Source organism: Scardinius erythrophthalmus (assembly GCF_964197995.2).
Source record: "Scardinius erythrophthalmus genome assembly, chromosome: 13".
Lineage (NCBI taxonomy): Eukaryota > Metazoa > Chordata > Actinopteri > Cypriniformes > Leuciscidae > Scardinius > Scardinius erythrophthalmus.
The window spans coordinates 39101485-39117818 of NC_138233.1; the positions used below are offsets into that span (position 1 = coordinate 39101485).

At 40.1% G+C, this 16334-nt stretch overlaps 1 protein-coding gene across 3 annotated transcripts in view; it reads right to left on the bottom strand.

The window, feature by feature from the left end:
- Positions 1-16334, bottom strand: part of flt4 (fms related receptor tyrosine kinase 4) — a 99183-nt gene that overhangs the window by 18957 nt on the left and 63892 nt on the right. For all 3 annotated transcript variants that reach the window (XM_081383136.1, XM_081383137.1, XM_081383138.1), the window contains exons 10-14: positions 15774-15939; positions 11670-11796; positions 10984-11092; positions 9060-9401; positions 8395-8541 (exon numbers count right to left, since the gene is read on the bottom strand). In XM_081383136.1, the coding sequence (XP_081239262.1) occupies positions 8395-8541; positions 9060-9401; positions 10984-11092; positions 11670-11796; positions 15774-15939 (891 nt within the window). The remainder of the gene's footprint in view (positions 1-8394; positions 8542-9059; positions 9402-10983; positions 11093-11669; positions 11797-15773; positions 15940-16334) is intronic.

Consider the following 16334-nt stretch of genomic DNA (forward strand, 5'->3'; position numbering starts at 1 on the left):
CGAGTCGCCCGTCACAATTTGAGTCAGCCAAGGCTAATTAACACATTTTTACCATTTAAAGCATAACATAATTATTATACACTTATTTATATCACAATATAATCCTCATCATAATGAACCTCACTTAGAGTGTAATTTTAATGTCACATATCAACTAAAGTAAAACAAAGTGCAGTAAACAGTAAGAATATTTGCGCTACAAACCAGTGTGTTTACGATTATGATAATACATCTAAACCGATATGATAACAAACAACAGTTTGCAATATCAAGCAGCATTACGACTGTTTTTATACAGCTAAAATAACTAGTGGCGGATGAAACCGGAAGCCTCACACAAATGGCCACGTCTGCTCTGATAAGGTGGATTGAATGTAAAGGAGTGTTTGTGTAGTCCGCCGCATCCGGGCCGTATCCAGACCTGATGAAGTGAACTGGCAACTATCTCACTCTTAAAAGAAATGGTTCTATCACCGCTTCATATATGGAACCCCAGAATGGAACCCTATTCTTTAAGAGTGTAGAGAAACTTTGTAAAGTTACTTTGTAAAGTAAGACCTTGTGCCTGCAATGTGCCAGCGCATATATATTCAAACGCGCATACCTATAGATAGACTGAACACGTAATATGCATGTGCATGCCGTCAGCGTTTTCACAGATTCACGTTTTTGAAGTTTACAACGTGTCCTAACCAGATGCGATGCGATAAGATTCCAGTGACAAATAATGTGTCTGTCCACACTAGACTGCGAGATGCGTCAAAATAAATCAAAACCCACAGCCAATCAGAACAGTGTGTGGGCGGAGTCAGCCAATCAGAACAGCGTGTGGGCATAGTCAGCCAATCAAAACAGCGTGTGGGCGGAGTCAACCAATCAGAACTGTGTGGGCGGAGTCAGCTAATCAGAACAGCATGTGGGCGGAGTCAGCCAATCAGAACAGCGTGTGGGTGGAGTCTCGCGGCGAGTGCGCGGCACCAGAGAGTAATCTTGACGGCACTCGCACGAAAATGGATAAGCAGCTACATAATCAAATTCACAAATATTACAGCATTTAAAAATTATTAAAAATACATAGGCTGAGTTACTAAAACAATCTGTTCTCAATTTGTTTAATTTGAAGATCTGAGGTGAATTATCCATTGTTGCTTTTACAGCCTCAAAGCTGGAGCACTAAATGATATTCAGAGTCACATGACACGCTTTTAACATTAAATAAAGCACATAAACAGTCCCTGAGATTATCATTGCCACACTTTGTGTTTGTTGTTCCAGGGCGACGTCGCAGAAAAATAGAAACCGTTTATAGAATCATCGCGTGTCGTCGTCGCGGCGGGTTAGGACAAACTCTCTGATTAACATGGAAAATAAGCTTTTATCGCGGCGTCGCGGCGCGTGTTGTTAGGACACAGTGTAACATGGAGATGATCACGTTTTCAAACATTTTCTAAACTTGCACCTTGGAACCTGTTTCAAGGTGTGCGTTCTCGAGTCCCAAACACTGCTGTCGTGCGAATGAACGTCCAGAACGCATTAAAAGTTTCTGTTTTCATTTAAAACGGTGTCGTGTTAGCGGCCCCTAAGTTAATAACTAATGATCTTTGCGACGGAAGTGAATCAATCAAAACTAACTTTAGCTGGACAATAACTTTATTCTAGAGCTGCTGTAAAGCCTAACAATCTCTGTTACTGTAATTTCCTATTATCACTGTAAAGCTGCTTTGATACAGTCTATATTGTTAAAAATCGCTATAAAAATGAAGCTTAACTTGAAACAACACAAATTTTAATTTAAACACAAATGTTTAAAACATCTCTCCTCTCTTCTATGACGCGCCAGCTGAGATTTGTCTCAGGAAATCTCTGGTTTAACGCAGACACTAGTCACTGTGCTGGAGGGATAATCAGAAGCGTATGCTTTAATTGACTTCACTGGATTTCACAATCTCTAAAAACTTCTGTGGTTTTGCTATGGATTCAGATTCAGCGACTTTAACACATTCCAGTCACACACTCCTGCTAAAAGCTAACTCTTGAACTCAGTTTGCTCCCGGTATAATATCCTCCGCATTACACCTTTCCACAGACTGTACATGCACTGCATGTGAATTCACTTACGGCCCACTATTATCAGCCCACATACACATTCCCAGAGCCGTATATACACACGAGTCCAACGGCCCACCCAGACCTCCGGCACATCAGCCTGAATGCTTTACATCAGCACTGGAATTCAATTTAGTGTGTGTGAGCGAGAGAGTGTAAGCATGTGCTCATGAATAAGTGTGTTCCTATTCAGATGTGCTAAGCTAGAGGGATTGCTGTGGTGCGCATAATGTAATCTGTAATGGGATCGTTTCTGAATAGTACATTTATGTTAATCTGAAGGAGGGCTGAACAACATGCAGAGAAATGGAAGAAAATAGTGTACATTTAAAACAGATGATGTGAAATTATTTTCTGGACATATTGATTACTTCTCAATCTCATATCCTGACAAACTCACATTATTAACTACTGAACGCCTCAGTGGGAGGTTTCTGCTTGCCTTAGCTCTTTATATTAGGTGTCTTTACTACTGTGTACTTGCGGCAAAAAATAAGAATTCATTTTTAGGTACAATGTGCGTATTGTGTGGATGCTGTATTGTAAAACACTATTGAGGTGGGATACGGGTTTGAACAGGTTTCGTGGTGTGGGAATACGGGAGCTCCAGTCGACATCGGCCGATAATACCTTTATATAGTTTGAGCGGAAACTGCTTCACAACATTCACTGGTCTTTCAGCTCTCCCTTGTGAAAAATAAGTGTGCTTAAGAGTATTGAAAGCATACTTTTGGTGTGCTTCAAATCATAAAAGTATACTTTTTGAAAAGGGCACTTGAAGATAATATAATATAATTAAAATTACAGTTTTTCTCAGTCGCTTTGGTGCATTTCTCACTTCACTATTTACATTTGCACAACAGTTAGTTCAATCTCCACAACGTTTAGTCATTTGTGCACATCATAGTAGCAGTTTCTCATTCCTTCCAACAAATTGCAAATGCTTTTGGACATGCATCAAATGCTTTCATACAACTCTCTGCTGTTTTATAACATTATCATTTGCTTATGTCATGTCAGTCAAAATTAACTATACTTTTGAATGCTGAATAGTCATTCCATATAAAACTAATAGTCCTCATTTCATTGCTTGAGTCATTACATACAGAAATGTTGAACTAGTTGTCAAAATCTGTCAAGCAAATTTTACAAAAAAAAATTTACATCTTTTTTTTCCTGAAAATGTCTCCTAAATTGAGCAATTTCTCTCAGGTGAATCTCAGCTTTCACTGATGAGGAACGTCTGGATGTGCATGAATGATTACAGTACTATGTATGTTGTATGTTCAGTTCCAATATGTTCTGCAATATTGTGTACAGTTGTGCACAGCTCTACCCAAAGGGAGTTTATGTTTGTTGTAAATAAAGGGTGTATTTTTTCTGTTGCACAATGCTGTGAACAAATTAGAATTGCAAAGAGCATATGCAGTAAAAATATGAAACATACATATTCAGTGTCTTGTACTCAGTTACCTCACTAAATACAGTAATGTGTAACTTTACTGTATTTTTCAAATGGCTGTGCACAAATAGTATATAGTGCTGTATTGAGCATTTTCAGGGGGTGTCACCAAGATCTGACTTTTTTGCATTGGAAAAAAATTACAGAGTAAACTGTCATAATGCAAACATGACAAAGCCATTTGACTATCTTGTTCATAAACGATGGTGTAAGGACTTTTCATCTTGATGACACTGACACTTTCATTGACATGAATACTTGCTTTTGAGGAATGGGCTATCCATTTTGAGCAAGTGACACGCTTTTGCAGGTTATCAACTAGGTTTTGCAGTTTGTACTAATTGTTTTGAGAACTGCATTAACTGTTGTGCAAATGTAAATAGTGATGTGAGAAATGCACCAAAGTGACTGAGAAAAACTGTAAAGGTGCATTAAGCAAGATTCTGAGTTTTTGCAGAACTATGCCACCTCTGGCGGCAAGCGAAACTGCAGCCAGAGATGTGCACGCTCACTAGACAAAAGTTTTCTTTTTTTTATCTTACGTGGAGTTTGCGTTGGTGTTTGAAATGAACTACAAGCAGGTCTCTTACAATCCATCTTCTACACAAACCTGCCAGACATAGCTATGTGAGCGTGCCGTGAACGCGCATGACGTCACGCCCAGTCTAAAATTCCGGCCCGAATCCCTCTTATTTATTTTACTTTACAGGATTATAGAGGCAATCTCAGTGATCAGAGAAGGGCTCATTCAGCCCATCAGGCAATTGTTTAAGCATGTATGGGTTAGAAAAACGGGTATTTTTAACATGAAAAGTTGCTTAATGCACCTTTAAAGAGAATTCACTTTAATGACAATAATTCTTAACAAATGCACTTTGTAATGATATCTATAACATTTTACTTAAAGAAAGTACACTTTCATGATAATATTTCTAAACACACTTAAGTGCACTTTTTGTAATGCATTGTACTTTACATCTGTGTACGGAATACTTTCAATATCGTTATGTTGTTCTAAGTCAATTAAACACACATTTAATTGCATTAATTGCAAGCAAAAGTTTAACAAACCTAAACATAATTAATGTGCATTAAAATTCAGTTAAAATACATTTGATTTTAATCAGACTTTTCAATCATTGACTTTTAGTTAGGTGCTACCAGGACGAAAATCTGAAAATGCCGTTACGAAGACATTATTGCAATATATTTGAGTGTGTTTCGTTCCTTCACGCTTATGTCTTAAGTGAACATAAACAGCTGGGATTGTGCATGTGTATCAGTATATTGGATCAGTGCATTCGCTCTTAAAGTGACAGAGTCTAATATTCCTGCAACAACAAAACACAAAGAGAAAATCACTCACTGCTCTTTAGTAGATTTAGTAGTATTAATCTATATTTAATTTATACAGTGAAGACTATGCAGTGTTGTTTTGCATATGATTAGCTTACTTTCTGTTGATAAAGAAATGTATTGTGATCTATTTCTCAGGAATGCTCTATCAGGGTTGCCAACTCTCACGCATCTGGTGTGACACTCACGCTTTCAGCATCAATCTCACGCTCTCGCGCACACGCAAGAAATGTCACGCCTAAATCCATGTTTCTCCCCTCTCAAGCCGTTCATTTTCTGTTGATGACTCTCTCTGATGATCTGTTGATGATCTGCCTACAACGTTCTCACTGCAGAATTCTCTGATCGTTGATGCGCTGAAAATCTTGCACCTGATACGTCAGTTGCGTGTGAGAAGTTCAGAGAGAGTTCAGAGCATAGGTTCGCAGTCCGAGCCACTGATGCGCATTTGAAAGTTTGGATGACAATCAAGGTAAGCAGAAAACAAAATGGTGTGCCTTTCACTCACGGGCGTAATGTCCTATGTGGACATGTCCCCCCCTCTTTTCGAAATCCCGTTCGATTTAATAATTTATGCAGTGCGGACTGTTTGATAACCTAATTCAGTGTCTGTATATTTCATACCTGTTAGACAGGAAGGGCACATGTTAATATTACATTTATTTTGGGGTTTATGTGAGGAAAGTTTTAAGTTCACTTATATTATATTGTTTTTTTGGTGATTTTCCTTTTATTGTGAAAGGACAGTAGAGAGATGACAGGAAACGAGGTGGGAGAGAGACAGGGGATGGGATCAGGAAAGGTCTACGAGCCGGGACTCGAACTCGGGCCGCCCGAGCGCAAAGGCGCTATATGTCGGCGCGCTGACCACGAGGCCATTGGCACCCACAAGTTCACTTATATTAATTTTCAAAAGTAAAAAATCATTTTCATGGAGACATCAGTAGCCACGGTGATACTGGCCTTCATTCATAAAAAAAGGCATTGAACAATTGTTTAAAATATACTGTCTTTATGTTGTTTCTATATTACAGTGGAAATTGAGTCTCACATTATTTAAATTTTATTTGCACACAAAACATTAATGGTGAACATTTTTGACTTTATAAAATGATTCTCTCAAGTCTTGGCAATTGGCCCCTATTAAACAATAAAGAAAGTAAGACATATTTTTCTTATACATAGTTTATTAGCCTACTATATTCTTTTTGGCAGAGTTTATCATTATGATCAACTTAATTATTTCCTGGATTTTGTATCACCATAGTCCCTAAAGGTATGTAAATGCAGGAAATGTGATGAAAATTGTGAAAAACATTTTTGCTTTTTTTAAAGTGCAAAAACTTTTTCCCCCATTTTGTGTGATGATCAAAAAACTGATCAAAGGTTGCCCAGATTGTGTTGAGCCTGCCACAGTCAAATGCGGATGCTGAGCGAACCTTTCCAGTTATTGGCCTAAACAAGACTGACTCCAGGAACAGACTGGCACTGATGGCACCATGTGAGTGATGGGAAGTTCGGATCATTTTACTCACTTGTTTGTTCGATCTCGTTCATTAAAATGAATGAATCTTTTTTCGAGTTATTTCGTTCATTTAAGGGGCTTTAAATATTATACTTTTAACAGCCAAATTCCCCGGACACATCCACCTACGCAGTCTTTATCATATTCTGAATTAAGAAATCATTATAATGCAGTCAAAAATAATTTACTGGGAACATAAATAATTACTTTCCGAGTCTTTCGTTCATTTGTCACGTGACAGACGCAGTGAACGGATTGAACCCTGCTTCAGATCCGAGCTCCTGCAGAGGTGGTGAAGCAGGCCAACACTGCCACTGTGGCACAACAGGCCTAATGTGGGGAACTTGTGTTGTGGTTTTCTGCGGAGGTGGAGTAACTATTATGTGTCCCTTTTTGTTTTGAGATTTCTTATTGTTTTGATGTTTTTGTTTTACATGTTTGTTATTTAATCACCTCTATCTTAATTTTTTTTATAGTGCAATCAATAAATTAATTGTACATTTTGAAAACCTTTTTTTTTTTTTCATAAATCAGGGTTTATACTAAGTAAACAAGGACTGATGTTTTTAAAATTAGGGTTAGGGTTACGCGCGCACACTGATGTTTTACAGAGTCTCACTCCTGCCAAAGTCCCAAAGTTGGCAACCCTGGCTCTATTTGTTAAGATCCTCATCACCTCGAAGAGAGGGAATGGGGAATGTTACACACTTTGCTTGCCAGTAAATAAAGAGTTGTCTACTCATGATACTTTCTCATCTCTTAATTTTAATACTTAATATACATTGTTGTTAAGAATAGCTAAATAAATACTACATGATAAATAGAAGGCTTCAAATGGACCCACATACAGTATTATTCATCGCAGTGATCCGTTCCGTATCGGCAGTGTTGGGGAACGCTACTCTTAAAGGGATAGTTCACTTTGAAAATAAATTTTGGTATGTTTTAGCTTACCTCAAGGGCATCCAAGATGTAGGTGTCTTTTTTTCCGCAGTAGTTTCAATTTTGATATTTTTAGGTCAAACCGTTCTTGTCTGTCAGTCATTTCATGCAGGTCTATGGTCACTGGCTCAAAGAGCAAGCACAGAGTCCAAATTAAAGCAATTCCCCATCGTCCAAATGAAACAATTCCCCATCATAAGTACACATTGATGGCCTAAGACACGAAACGAGCGGTTTGTGTCGCCTTGGCTACGGTTTCGTTCCAATGAACTGCAGTAGCGAAGGCGACATCTATGAATATATCTATACCCGCCCGCGCCGTCAGATCATTTAGACGTGTGCTGTTTTCAAGAGATAAAAACGATATAAATACTGTTCATTTTCTCACACAAACCGCTCGTTTCGTGTCTTAGGCCATCAATGTGTACTTATGATGGGGAATTGTTTCATTTGGACGATGGGGAATTGTTTTATTTTGGACTTTGTGCAAGCTCTTTGAGACAGTGACCATAGACCTGCATGAAATGACTGACAGACAAGAACGGTTTGACCTAAAAATATCAAAATTGAAACTACTGCGGAAACAAAGACACCTACATCTTGGATGCCCTTGAGGTAAGCTAAAACATATCAAAAATTAATTTCAAAGTGAACTATCCCTTTAAAGTAATGCGTTACAATATTGCGTCACTCCCTAAAAAAGTAACAAAGTTTTGATAGTAATGCATTACTTTTTCTCAGGGCTGGGGCTTGTTTGTTTGTTTTTTAATAGTTTTTTTAAATAAATAAAAAGTTATATTTTTTGGCTAATTAAAGGGCTATTAAAGGCTATTTTTTTCCATAGAATATATGTATATATATATATATATACAACATAAAAACATGCATGTACATAATAAGTGCATTGCATCAAACGATTAATTTAAACAGTACATGTTAGTTAAAGACACCTAGTATAAAGTGCCCTAATAAGAGAGCTGAAGGGCTGTCGTGAGTGACTGACCTGAGATCTGATGGAGGGGTTGGTTATCTTTAAACCAGGACAGCTGTGGAGAGGGTGTGCCCTCCACATCACACTCCATCTGCAGAGACTCGCTCACATTCACCGTCTGATTGGTGGGGTTGTGCCGGTATCGAGGAGCCTCCAGTGCTGAGAGAGAGAGAGAGAGAGAGAGAGAGAGAGAGAGAGAGAGAGAGAGAGAGAGAGAGAGAGAGAGAGAGAGAGAGAGAGAGAGAGAGAGAGAGAGAGAGAGAGAGTATGGGTTAGGTGTTCTGGTACAGTAGTGACAGCCACAGTATAGACATAATGGGCATTATCATTCCCACATTATTAGAAGAGGTGTGTCAAAATGAATATATGGAATTACATTACACCTTCAACATTTCTCACATTATCAGTTTATTCGCTATAGTTTAGAAAATGATGATATTATATGAGCAGAACTCAGAGTTATGAACTCAGTTGATATTTGACTGGTTTTGTCCGTCCTTCTGTTAGACTGTCTCACACATGAATTATGTTGAATATCTGTCAGCTGTTAAATTTAACTACACTATTAGATAATACGCAGACACAGCTTAGGTTTTGGAAGCTAGTCCCCGCTGCCGATAGTGTACTGTGTGCAAATGAAATTGTCCATCTAGATCTGAGCAGTGAAAGAGCTTCACCTTTGACTGGGATGTACTTGCGGTGGCAGTGTTTCTCCCCAGTGCGCCGGTTCTGCACCTCACACACGTAGTTGCCCTCGTCCTGCAGCTGGATGCTGGGGATGCTGAGCTCCAGGACCCAGCTGTTGCTGGCGGTCTGGAAGGACAGATTCCCGCCCAGAGACTCGGCGTACTGGTGCAGACTCTTGCAGTCCAGCTCTGGAGGAACGGCCTGCGGGTCCAGACGGTACCAGCGCAGGTTCTCGTAGGTGTAGTTATCTGCGTTACACTTCAGGCGCACCAGATCCTGCTCCAGAGGATCCTCAGAGGGCTCCGTCTCTATCCCGAAGCCTTCTGGGATAGCTACACAGTAAAAAAAAAAAAAAAAAAAAATAGTTGGGTTATTTTTTTAACCCAACCATTGGGTTACACCTATTGGGTCACTATGTTGGGTTATTTTTTAAAAAAAAAGTTGGGTAATTTTTAAAATCGTTGGATAATTGTTTGTAGTAACCCGGCTGTTGGGTTAAATACGCGTGTTGTATGCTCACTTGTGTATTTTTGAACTTATGTTCACAATTATGTATATTTACATTAAATTATAGACTCCCCAATATTTAGTTTGTAATTTAAAAATATATTTGTTGAGACATATTTATTGTTTTATACAAATAAACAATCTGTATTTGAAAACATGCAAACAAAGTGTATTTTATTAGTTTAAATAAGGTCATGAATAAAAATAAATAGTTAACTGTTGGGTTACTTTTAACCCACCTTGCTTTTAACCCAATGCGTTGGTCAAATTAACCCACCGTTGGGAAGGTGCTACACCACTCCATAGTTGGGTTACTCGCTGGGTTATTTTTAACCCAACATTATTAAGCGAGTAAACAGGAAAGAAATGCAAATAATGAGCAAAATAATGCCACACCTCTCCTAAATAAACCACTCAATTTGAGGTATCATTAATGTTTGTGTCTGTGCCATAGACTACCCTTCCACTGTAGAAAAATGAAGCCAAAATATCCTAGAAACGGTAGTTGGCGATTACGTCATTATGGGGTGTAGCCGCAGCATCAATGTCCCGCCCACAGACTCAATCGCAGGCACAGCTGTCAATCATGACGGCACACCACGTTTTTACAGCATCAAATAACTAACTAAATTATTTGAAGTGTAAATGGATTTTTTTTGGTTTGAGTCACCTCCCATTCGATTATATGGAGTGGCGGGGCTTATGACCTATACTGTATCCAGCCACCAGGGGGCGATTTGGCTTCACTTTTCAGGACGTGTGCGGCACACTTGGTCTGTGCACCTTTTTTTATTTTTTTTATTTATTATTTATTTATTGTAATTTTAACAGTAACAGATGCTAAAATAAAATGGTAAAAATGCTACAGTAAAATGTTCATTGGTTAAATCTACTGTATGGTAAACTGTAATAGATCTAACGGGACATTTTACAGTAAAATACTGTTAAATGTACAATTTTTGGCAGTGAAGTACAAGTAATCTAGACCACAAAAGGAGAATTTCCTTTTGTAGGAGCTCGCGCTCGTCCATATGATGGCAGTGAATAGCGACTGGCATCAAGCTTTAAAAAAGAAGCAAAATGAATTGATGTGATACTTTTGCATCTCTTTATAAAAGCTTGATGCCAGTCGCTATTCACTGCCATTATATGGACGAGCGCGAGCGGGACATTTCTTTACCAAAATTCTCCTTTTGTGGTCCATAAAAGAAAGAAGGGCAAATGGCATTAGAACAACACCAGGGTGAGTAATGATGATCATTTTAGTGCGAACTAACCCTTCAGGTATAGTAGTAGTGACCACCATCAGTGTCACAGTTACACCAGACCAAGTGAAAGAAAGAATTACAAGCTGAATAGCTATTAAATTAAAAACAGCTTTGTTCAAAGTGTGTTGGTGAGACTCACTGGTGACGTAGAAATATATCAAGTGTTGATCTGTTCCCACTTTGTTCTCTGCCGAGCACTTGTACATGGCCGACACATTGGCGATCTGAATGACCACACGGCCGACAGTCTGTGGAAACAGCACCAAACATTTCAATTCAAGATTAGAAAAAATGTTTCTGATCACAGCAAAAAGACATTGTTCAAGGAATAGTTCGTCCAAATCATGTTGTTGTTTCAAACCGGAACAACATTCCCTCGTCTGTGGAACACAAGAGAAGATATTGTGGGGAAAAAAGAAAATCAATGGGGTTTTGTGTTCACAGAAGACAGGGGTTTAGAATGAGATAAGAGTGAATAAATGATGACTTTAATCTGTATGCTGAGTTACTCTCACAACTCCCAGGGTCACACACAGGAAGTGACCTCACAGGTGTGACAGAAAACAGGAAGTGAGTGCTGTGTTAATGTGTTTATTCCGTCTTCATCCAGGAAGCAAGAACTGGACGATGGGTTTAAATACTTCGAAAGTGGAAACTGTAACGCTTTCACCCCCCCCCCCCACCTCCCTCACCCTGGATGTCAAGTTTGGGAAATCTGGTGGCACATGACAACGCTCAGGGTTCAGGCTGCGGACACATCAATTTGGTTCAGACATTTATGGGAAATCTTCAGGAAATAAGAATAATTCAAACAGGAAGTGAAACCTTTTCTTTCCCATCCACCGTCTCAGTCACAGCCTCAATGCTCTCGATCGGGTTGACGGCCTGTTCGGGATCCAGATCTATCCAGTTCTGGCAGATGGGAATCTTGTCCCGCTGTCCCCTGCGACCCCTGTGAAAACACACACACAACGGTGAAGAGCATGGCAGGAGGTCCGGGAACACTTTAGAATACTGTTCCTTCATTGATGAATAACAACATGAGTAACGCACTATTAACATTCTAGTAACTACTGTTAACTACTTATTAACGAATTAGTAAGTAGTAGCGCTCAGTCGAATGTGATAATTCACTATTAGCTAATCAGTAACTACTGTTTTTCTCATACCTCACTATGAAGACTATAAGAACTATATACAGGTTCATAATTAATATTAATAATGCTTATACCATGGTCTGGGTGAATACTCGATTCTGATTGGCTGCAGGGTGTCCGTTAAAAAGCGATAGAGGACACCTAGTAAATAAACCGTCAGGCGTAACCAGGGAAACCAAGTTATTGTTTGTAAAAACTTTAGATTTCAATTGTAAATCTAATTAAAATATAAACTAATGTTTTAAAAATGTGTTATTTGGCAAGTGACCATGGTATAAGCGGGTTAATGCCCTTCGAGGTGTCCATTGTCAGGTATTAATGATAATACCTCCGCTGCGCGTCGGACGGTTCACACCTCGCCGTCGTCCATTAATACCTGACAATGGACACCTCGTCGGGCATTAACCCTTACATAATGTATAATATAAGGTAACGGTCGGTAACCCATTAGTAATGAATCAAGTGTTACTACATCTTTCTGAAGGAACGATTCATTATTTGGATCAGTATTCTAAAGTGAAGATCATGGCTAGTAATGACTCAAGTGAAGAACAAATCCATCGGAAGGAATTACTATTCAAAATCTCAAAAGCTCACAATGACTTCAGTCGATATTAGAGAGTTATCATGTTTTTCACTTTAGATACTGATCCAAATAATGAGTAGATCCTTCAGAATGATGTAGTAACACTTGAGTCATTACTAGTGGGTTACCGTTACCTTTTATTATACATTATGAATTATTCATGTTAATTATGAACCTGTATATAGTAGTTCTCTGGGAGGAATGAAAAATAGTAGTTATTCATTAGCTAATAGTGAACTACCACATCCAACTGAGCGCTATTACTTACTAATTCGTTAATCAGAGTTTCTTGTATGTTAGTAGTTACTAGAATGTTAATAGTGCGTTACTCGTGTGTTCTTGTGTAGTTATTCATTAATGAAGGAACAGTATTATATAAAGTGTTACACGAGGTCAGACTTACAGATCATTTACCGGTCATTTCATGTAGAAACTCTAAGAATATCACTCCCTAACATGTGTGTGTGTGTGTGTGTGTGTGTGTGTGTGTGTGTGTGTGTGTGTGTGTGTGTGCGTGTGTGTGTGTGTGTGTGTGTGTGTGTGTGTGTGTCTGTCTGTGTGTGTGTGTGTGTGTGTGTGTGTGTGTGTGTGTGTGTGTGTGTGTGTGTGTGTGTGTGTGTGTCTGTGTGTGTGTGTGTGTGTGTGTGTGTGTGTGTGTGTGTGTGTGTGTGTGTGTGTGTGTGTGTGTGTGTGTGTGTGTCTTTGTGTGTGGGAGAGCGGGAATATCAGGATACAGGACAGATCCCACACCAGGAAGAGCTCTGACCTGTGTGTGACGAGAGCGAAGTAAGGAACGACACACACACACACATGCACACACACGCACACACGCGCACACGCGCACACACACACACACAAACACACGCGCTAGCCTTTAAATCATTTAAATTAACACGGGTCAGTTGCAAAACCTTGTGTGTGTATTATTCTATTCAAAGCGGAGAAAAAAGTACATATTACATATAAAAATACAAGATTATTGACACAATAATGATGTGCACCGATAAATCATTTATTATAAACACTGCAATATTCAATAAAAAAATTCTAATTGTCCATTTTGATTTCATGGTGACTCTAAGAAGATATCATAGAAAGCAACATATGTATAATATCTCTTGACCTGTCCGCAATCTTGTATGAATTTATTTACTCCGCTTGATGCAAGAATACATACTGAGATTTTGATCAAGACTCGGTCTCTCAGAAGTCAGCATGATGTAAAGCCAGTTATATATGCATTTATAATGATAACTATATTCGCGTTCACACCAACGCACAAGAATGTTCAGTTTACTATAAGCGTGCGCTACAGTTTTATGGCCCGTCGCTGTAAGTGCTTGAGTGGATTCAGATCGGCTGTCAGTGCTTTTATCGTTCATCAGCTGGAGAAAGTCATTCTGAATGTGATCCCACTGATTTCCTCTGTGTCGGTATAGTTGTGGTGTGACTCTACACTATTATTCACGGCCCTATCATACACTCGTGCAATGCAGCGCCAGGCGCGACACAAGTGTGTTTTGCTAGTTAGTTTTCTAGTTACGCAGTTTTCATTATCACGTCCTGTGCCACGTTGTTTAAATAGCAAATGTGCGCCCATGAGCTGCTGGTCTGAGAACGAGTGTGTGTTCAGGCGTATTGTTGGAGTGTTGATATTTTGAAGAACAGAAATGGACTGAGCCATTGACCGACTGAACCCTGCTCTAAAGTTAGTAGTTAGTTAGCACGTTAGTAATGTGAGCCTATAGTGGGTCCACAACGCGAGTACACTGCTTATTACACACACACTCTGCTTATTACTCACACACTCTGTTTATTACAAACACACTCTGTTTATTACACACACACTGATGCGCAGCGGCACACAAACCAGCCAAATATTAAAAATAAAAGGATTACAATGTAAAAGAATAATATTGTGTCCATAAAGATATGGTGGAATCCGACTTGTCCTGTAGATGGTCTGCTTAATGATTTAACCTCATACACACACGCACACACACACACACACACACGCACACACACACACACACAGAGCTTTAACCTCGCGCGCACACACACACACACACACGCACACACACACACACACACGCACACACACACAGCTTTAACCTCGGGCACAAACACACACGCACACACAGACACACGCACACACGCGCACACACACACACAATTTTAACCTTGTGCATGAGCAGATCCGTTTCCTTGCTAGAGAATCGTTCAGTTTTTCCGCTTGCAAATTCATGCATGTAAATAGCGAATCTGCCATGGACGAGCGCAACTGGCTTTTAAAGGGAATGGAGAATGTCTCTTTAATTACTCATTAAGAGAATAGAGACAAAACACACCCATTACTCATTAAGAAAACAGAGACAACCCTTTTAGACCATGCGCCGGGAGTGGCGACCATTTTTCCCGTCGTTAAACTAGCAAAAGTGGATTCGGACTCGCACTGAGTGCACTTGGACCGTGTGCTTTAGACCATGAGCTTAGATCCCTAAAATAGGGCCCTTAAACTTTATAGTTATCTTCATTGATGTGAACTGGCCTTACCCAGAAGAAGCATAGTGCCGGCCCAGATCCCCTGGAGCCCCTGTGTGTCAGATGTGGGCCGGATCTGGGCCGGCACTATGCTTCTTCTGGGTGAGCTGAGATCAGGATATCTAGGCCTCAGCTGTGAGTGTGTGAGCAGAAGGGAAGATCTCTGTCCGAATGATTGCGCTAACGTCCCTCCACACCGGATCCGATCCGAGCCGTCCTCGTTCAGGGCCAGAGGATGCTTCGATCCGCCTGTCTCCGGGCTTCCTGATGTTTAGACGACGGGCCTCTGCCCTTCACACTGCTCTCTCCGAGCCCAACACTATAAATAACCCTTATCTCCAGTGCGCGCGGAAGAAGAGCTGCCACTCGCTCAGCCTGCACTGCAGAGAAAATAAACAACGCTTCTGAAAACACGGGGAAGAGCGTCTCCGACCTCGAAGAGAGCGCGGGCACGACGCCAAACGGGACAAAGACTATCCTCTCTGAACTCAGCGTGAACTCGTCGCGTTCGACATTCAGTCGTGAATGGAATGGAGTTGCAATCCCTGCCATTATAAAGCTTGGAAGAGCCAGGATATTTTATTACATAACTCTGATTGTATTCGTCTGAAGAAGAATGTCATATGTGTTGGAGCGGGGTCTTACGGGGCCCTGCGGGAGCTGTCGAGACTGCAGGGGCTCCAGGGCCTCCACTGCCAGCGGACCGAGGCCGGGGGGGAGCCGGTGGCGGTGCAGGTCAGGGTCTGGCGACTGCCCTTCTGGTACGGGTTGGTGGGTGTCGCTGCTTCCTTCTCGTGGATCTGAGGAGGAACTGCACATGCACACCAAATAAGACAAATATCACTATTTGCAGAAAAGACAAAAAAAATCTGTATTACACTCTAAACAATGCTGGGTTGTTTTAACCCAACTTTGGGTTAAATATGGACAAAATCAGCCGTTCGGTTGAATTTTTAAATACAATTTTTAACCCAAAGTTTGGATTTGTTCATATTTGATCTAAAGTTGAGTTAAGACAACCCAGCATTGTTTAGAGTGTATGCAGGCCAGACAAATAATTTGGCGATGTCACTTTGTAAAGAAAGACTGCACGCCTGCGCACACATATATTCAAACGCGCATACCTATAGACTGAACACGTGATCCGCATGTTAATGCATGTTACTAGAATGTTAATAATACGTTACTCGTTTGTTCCTGTGTAAT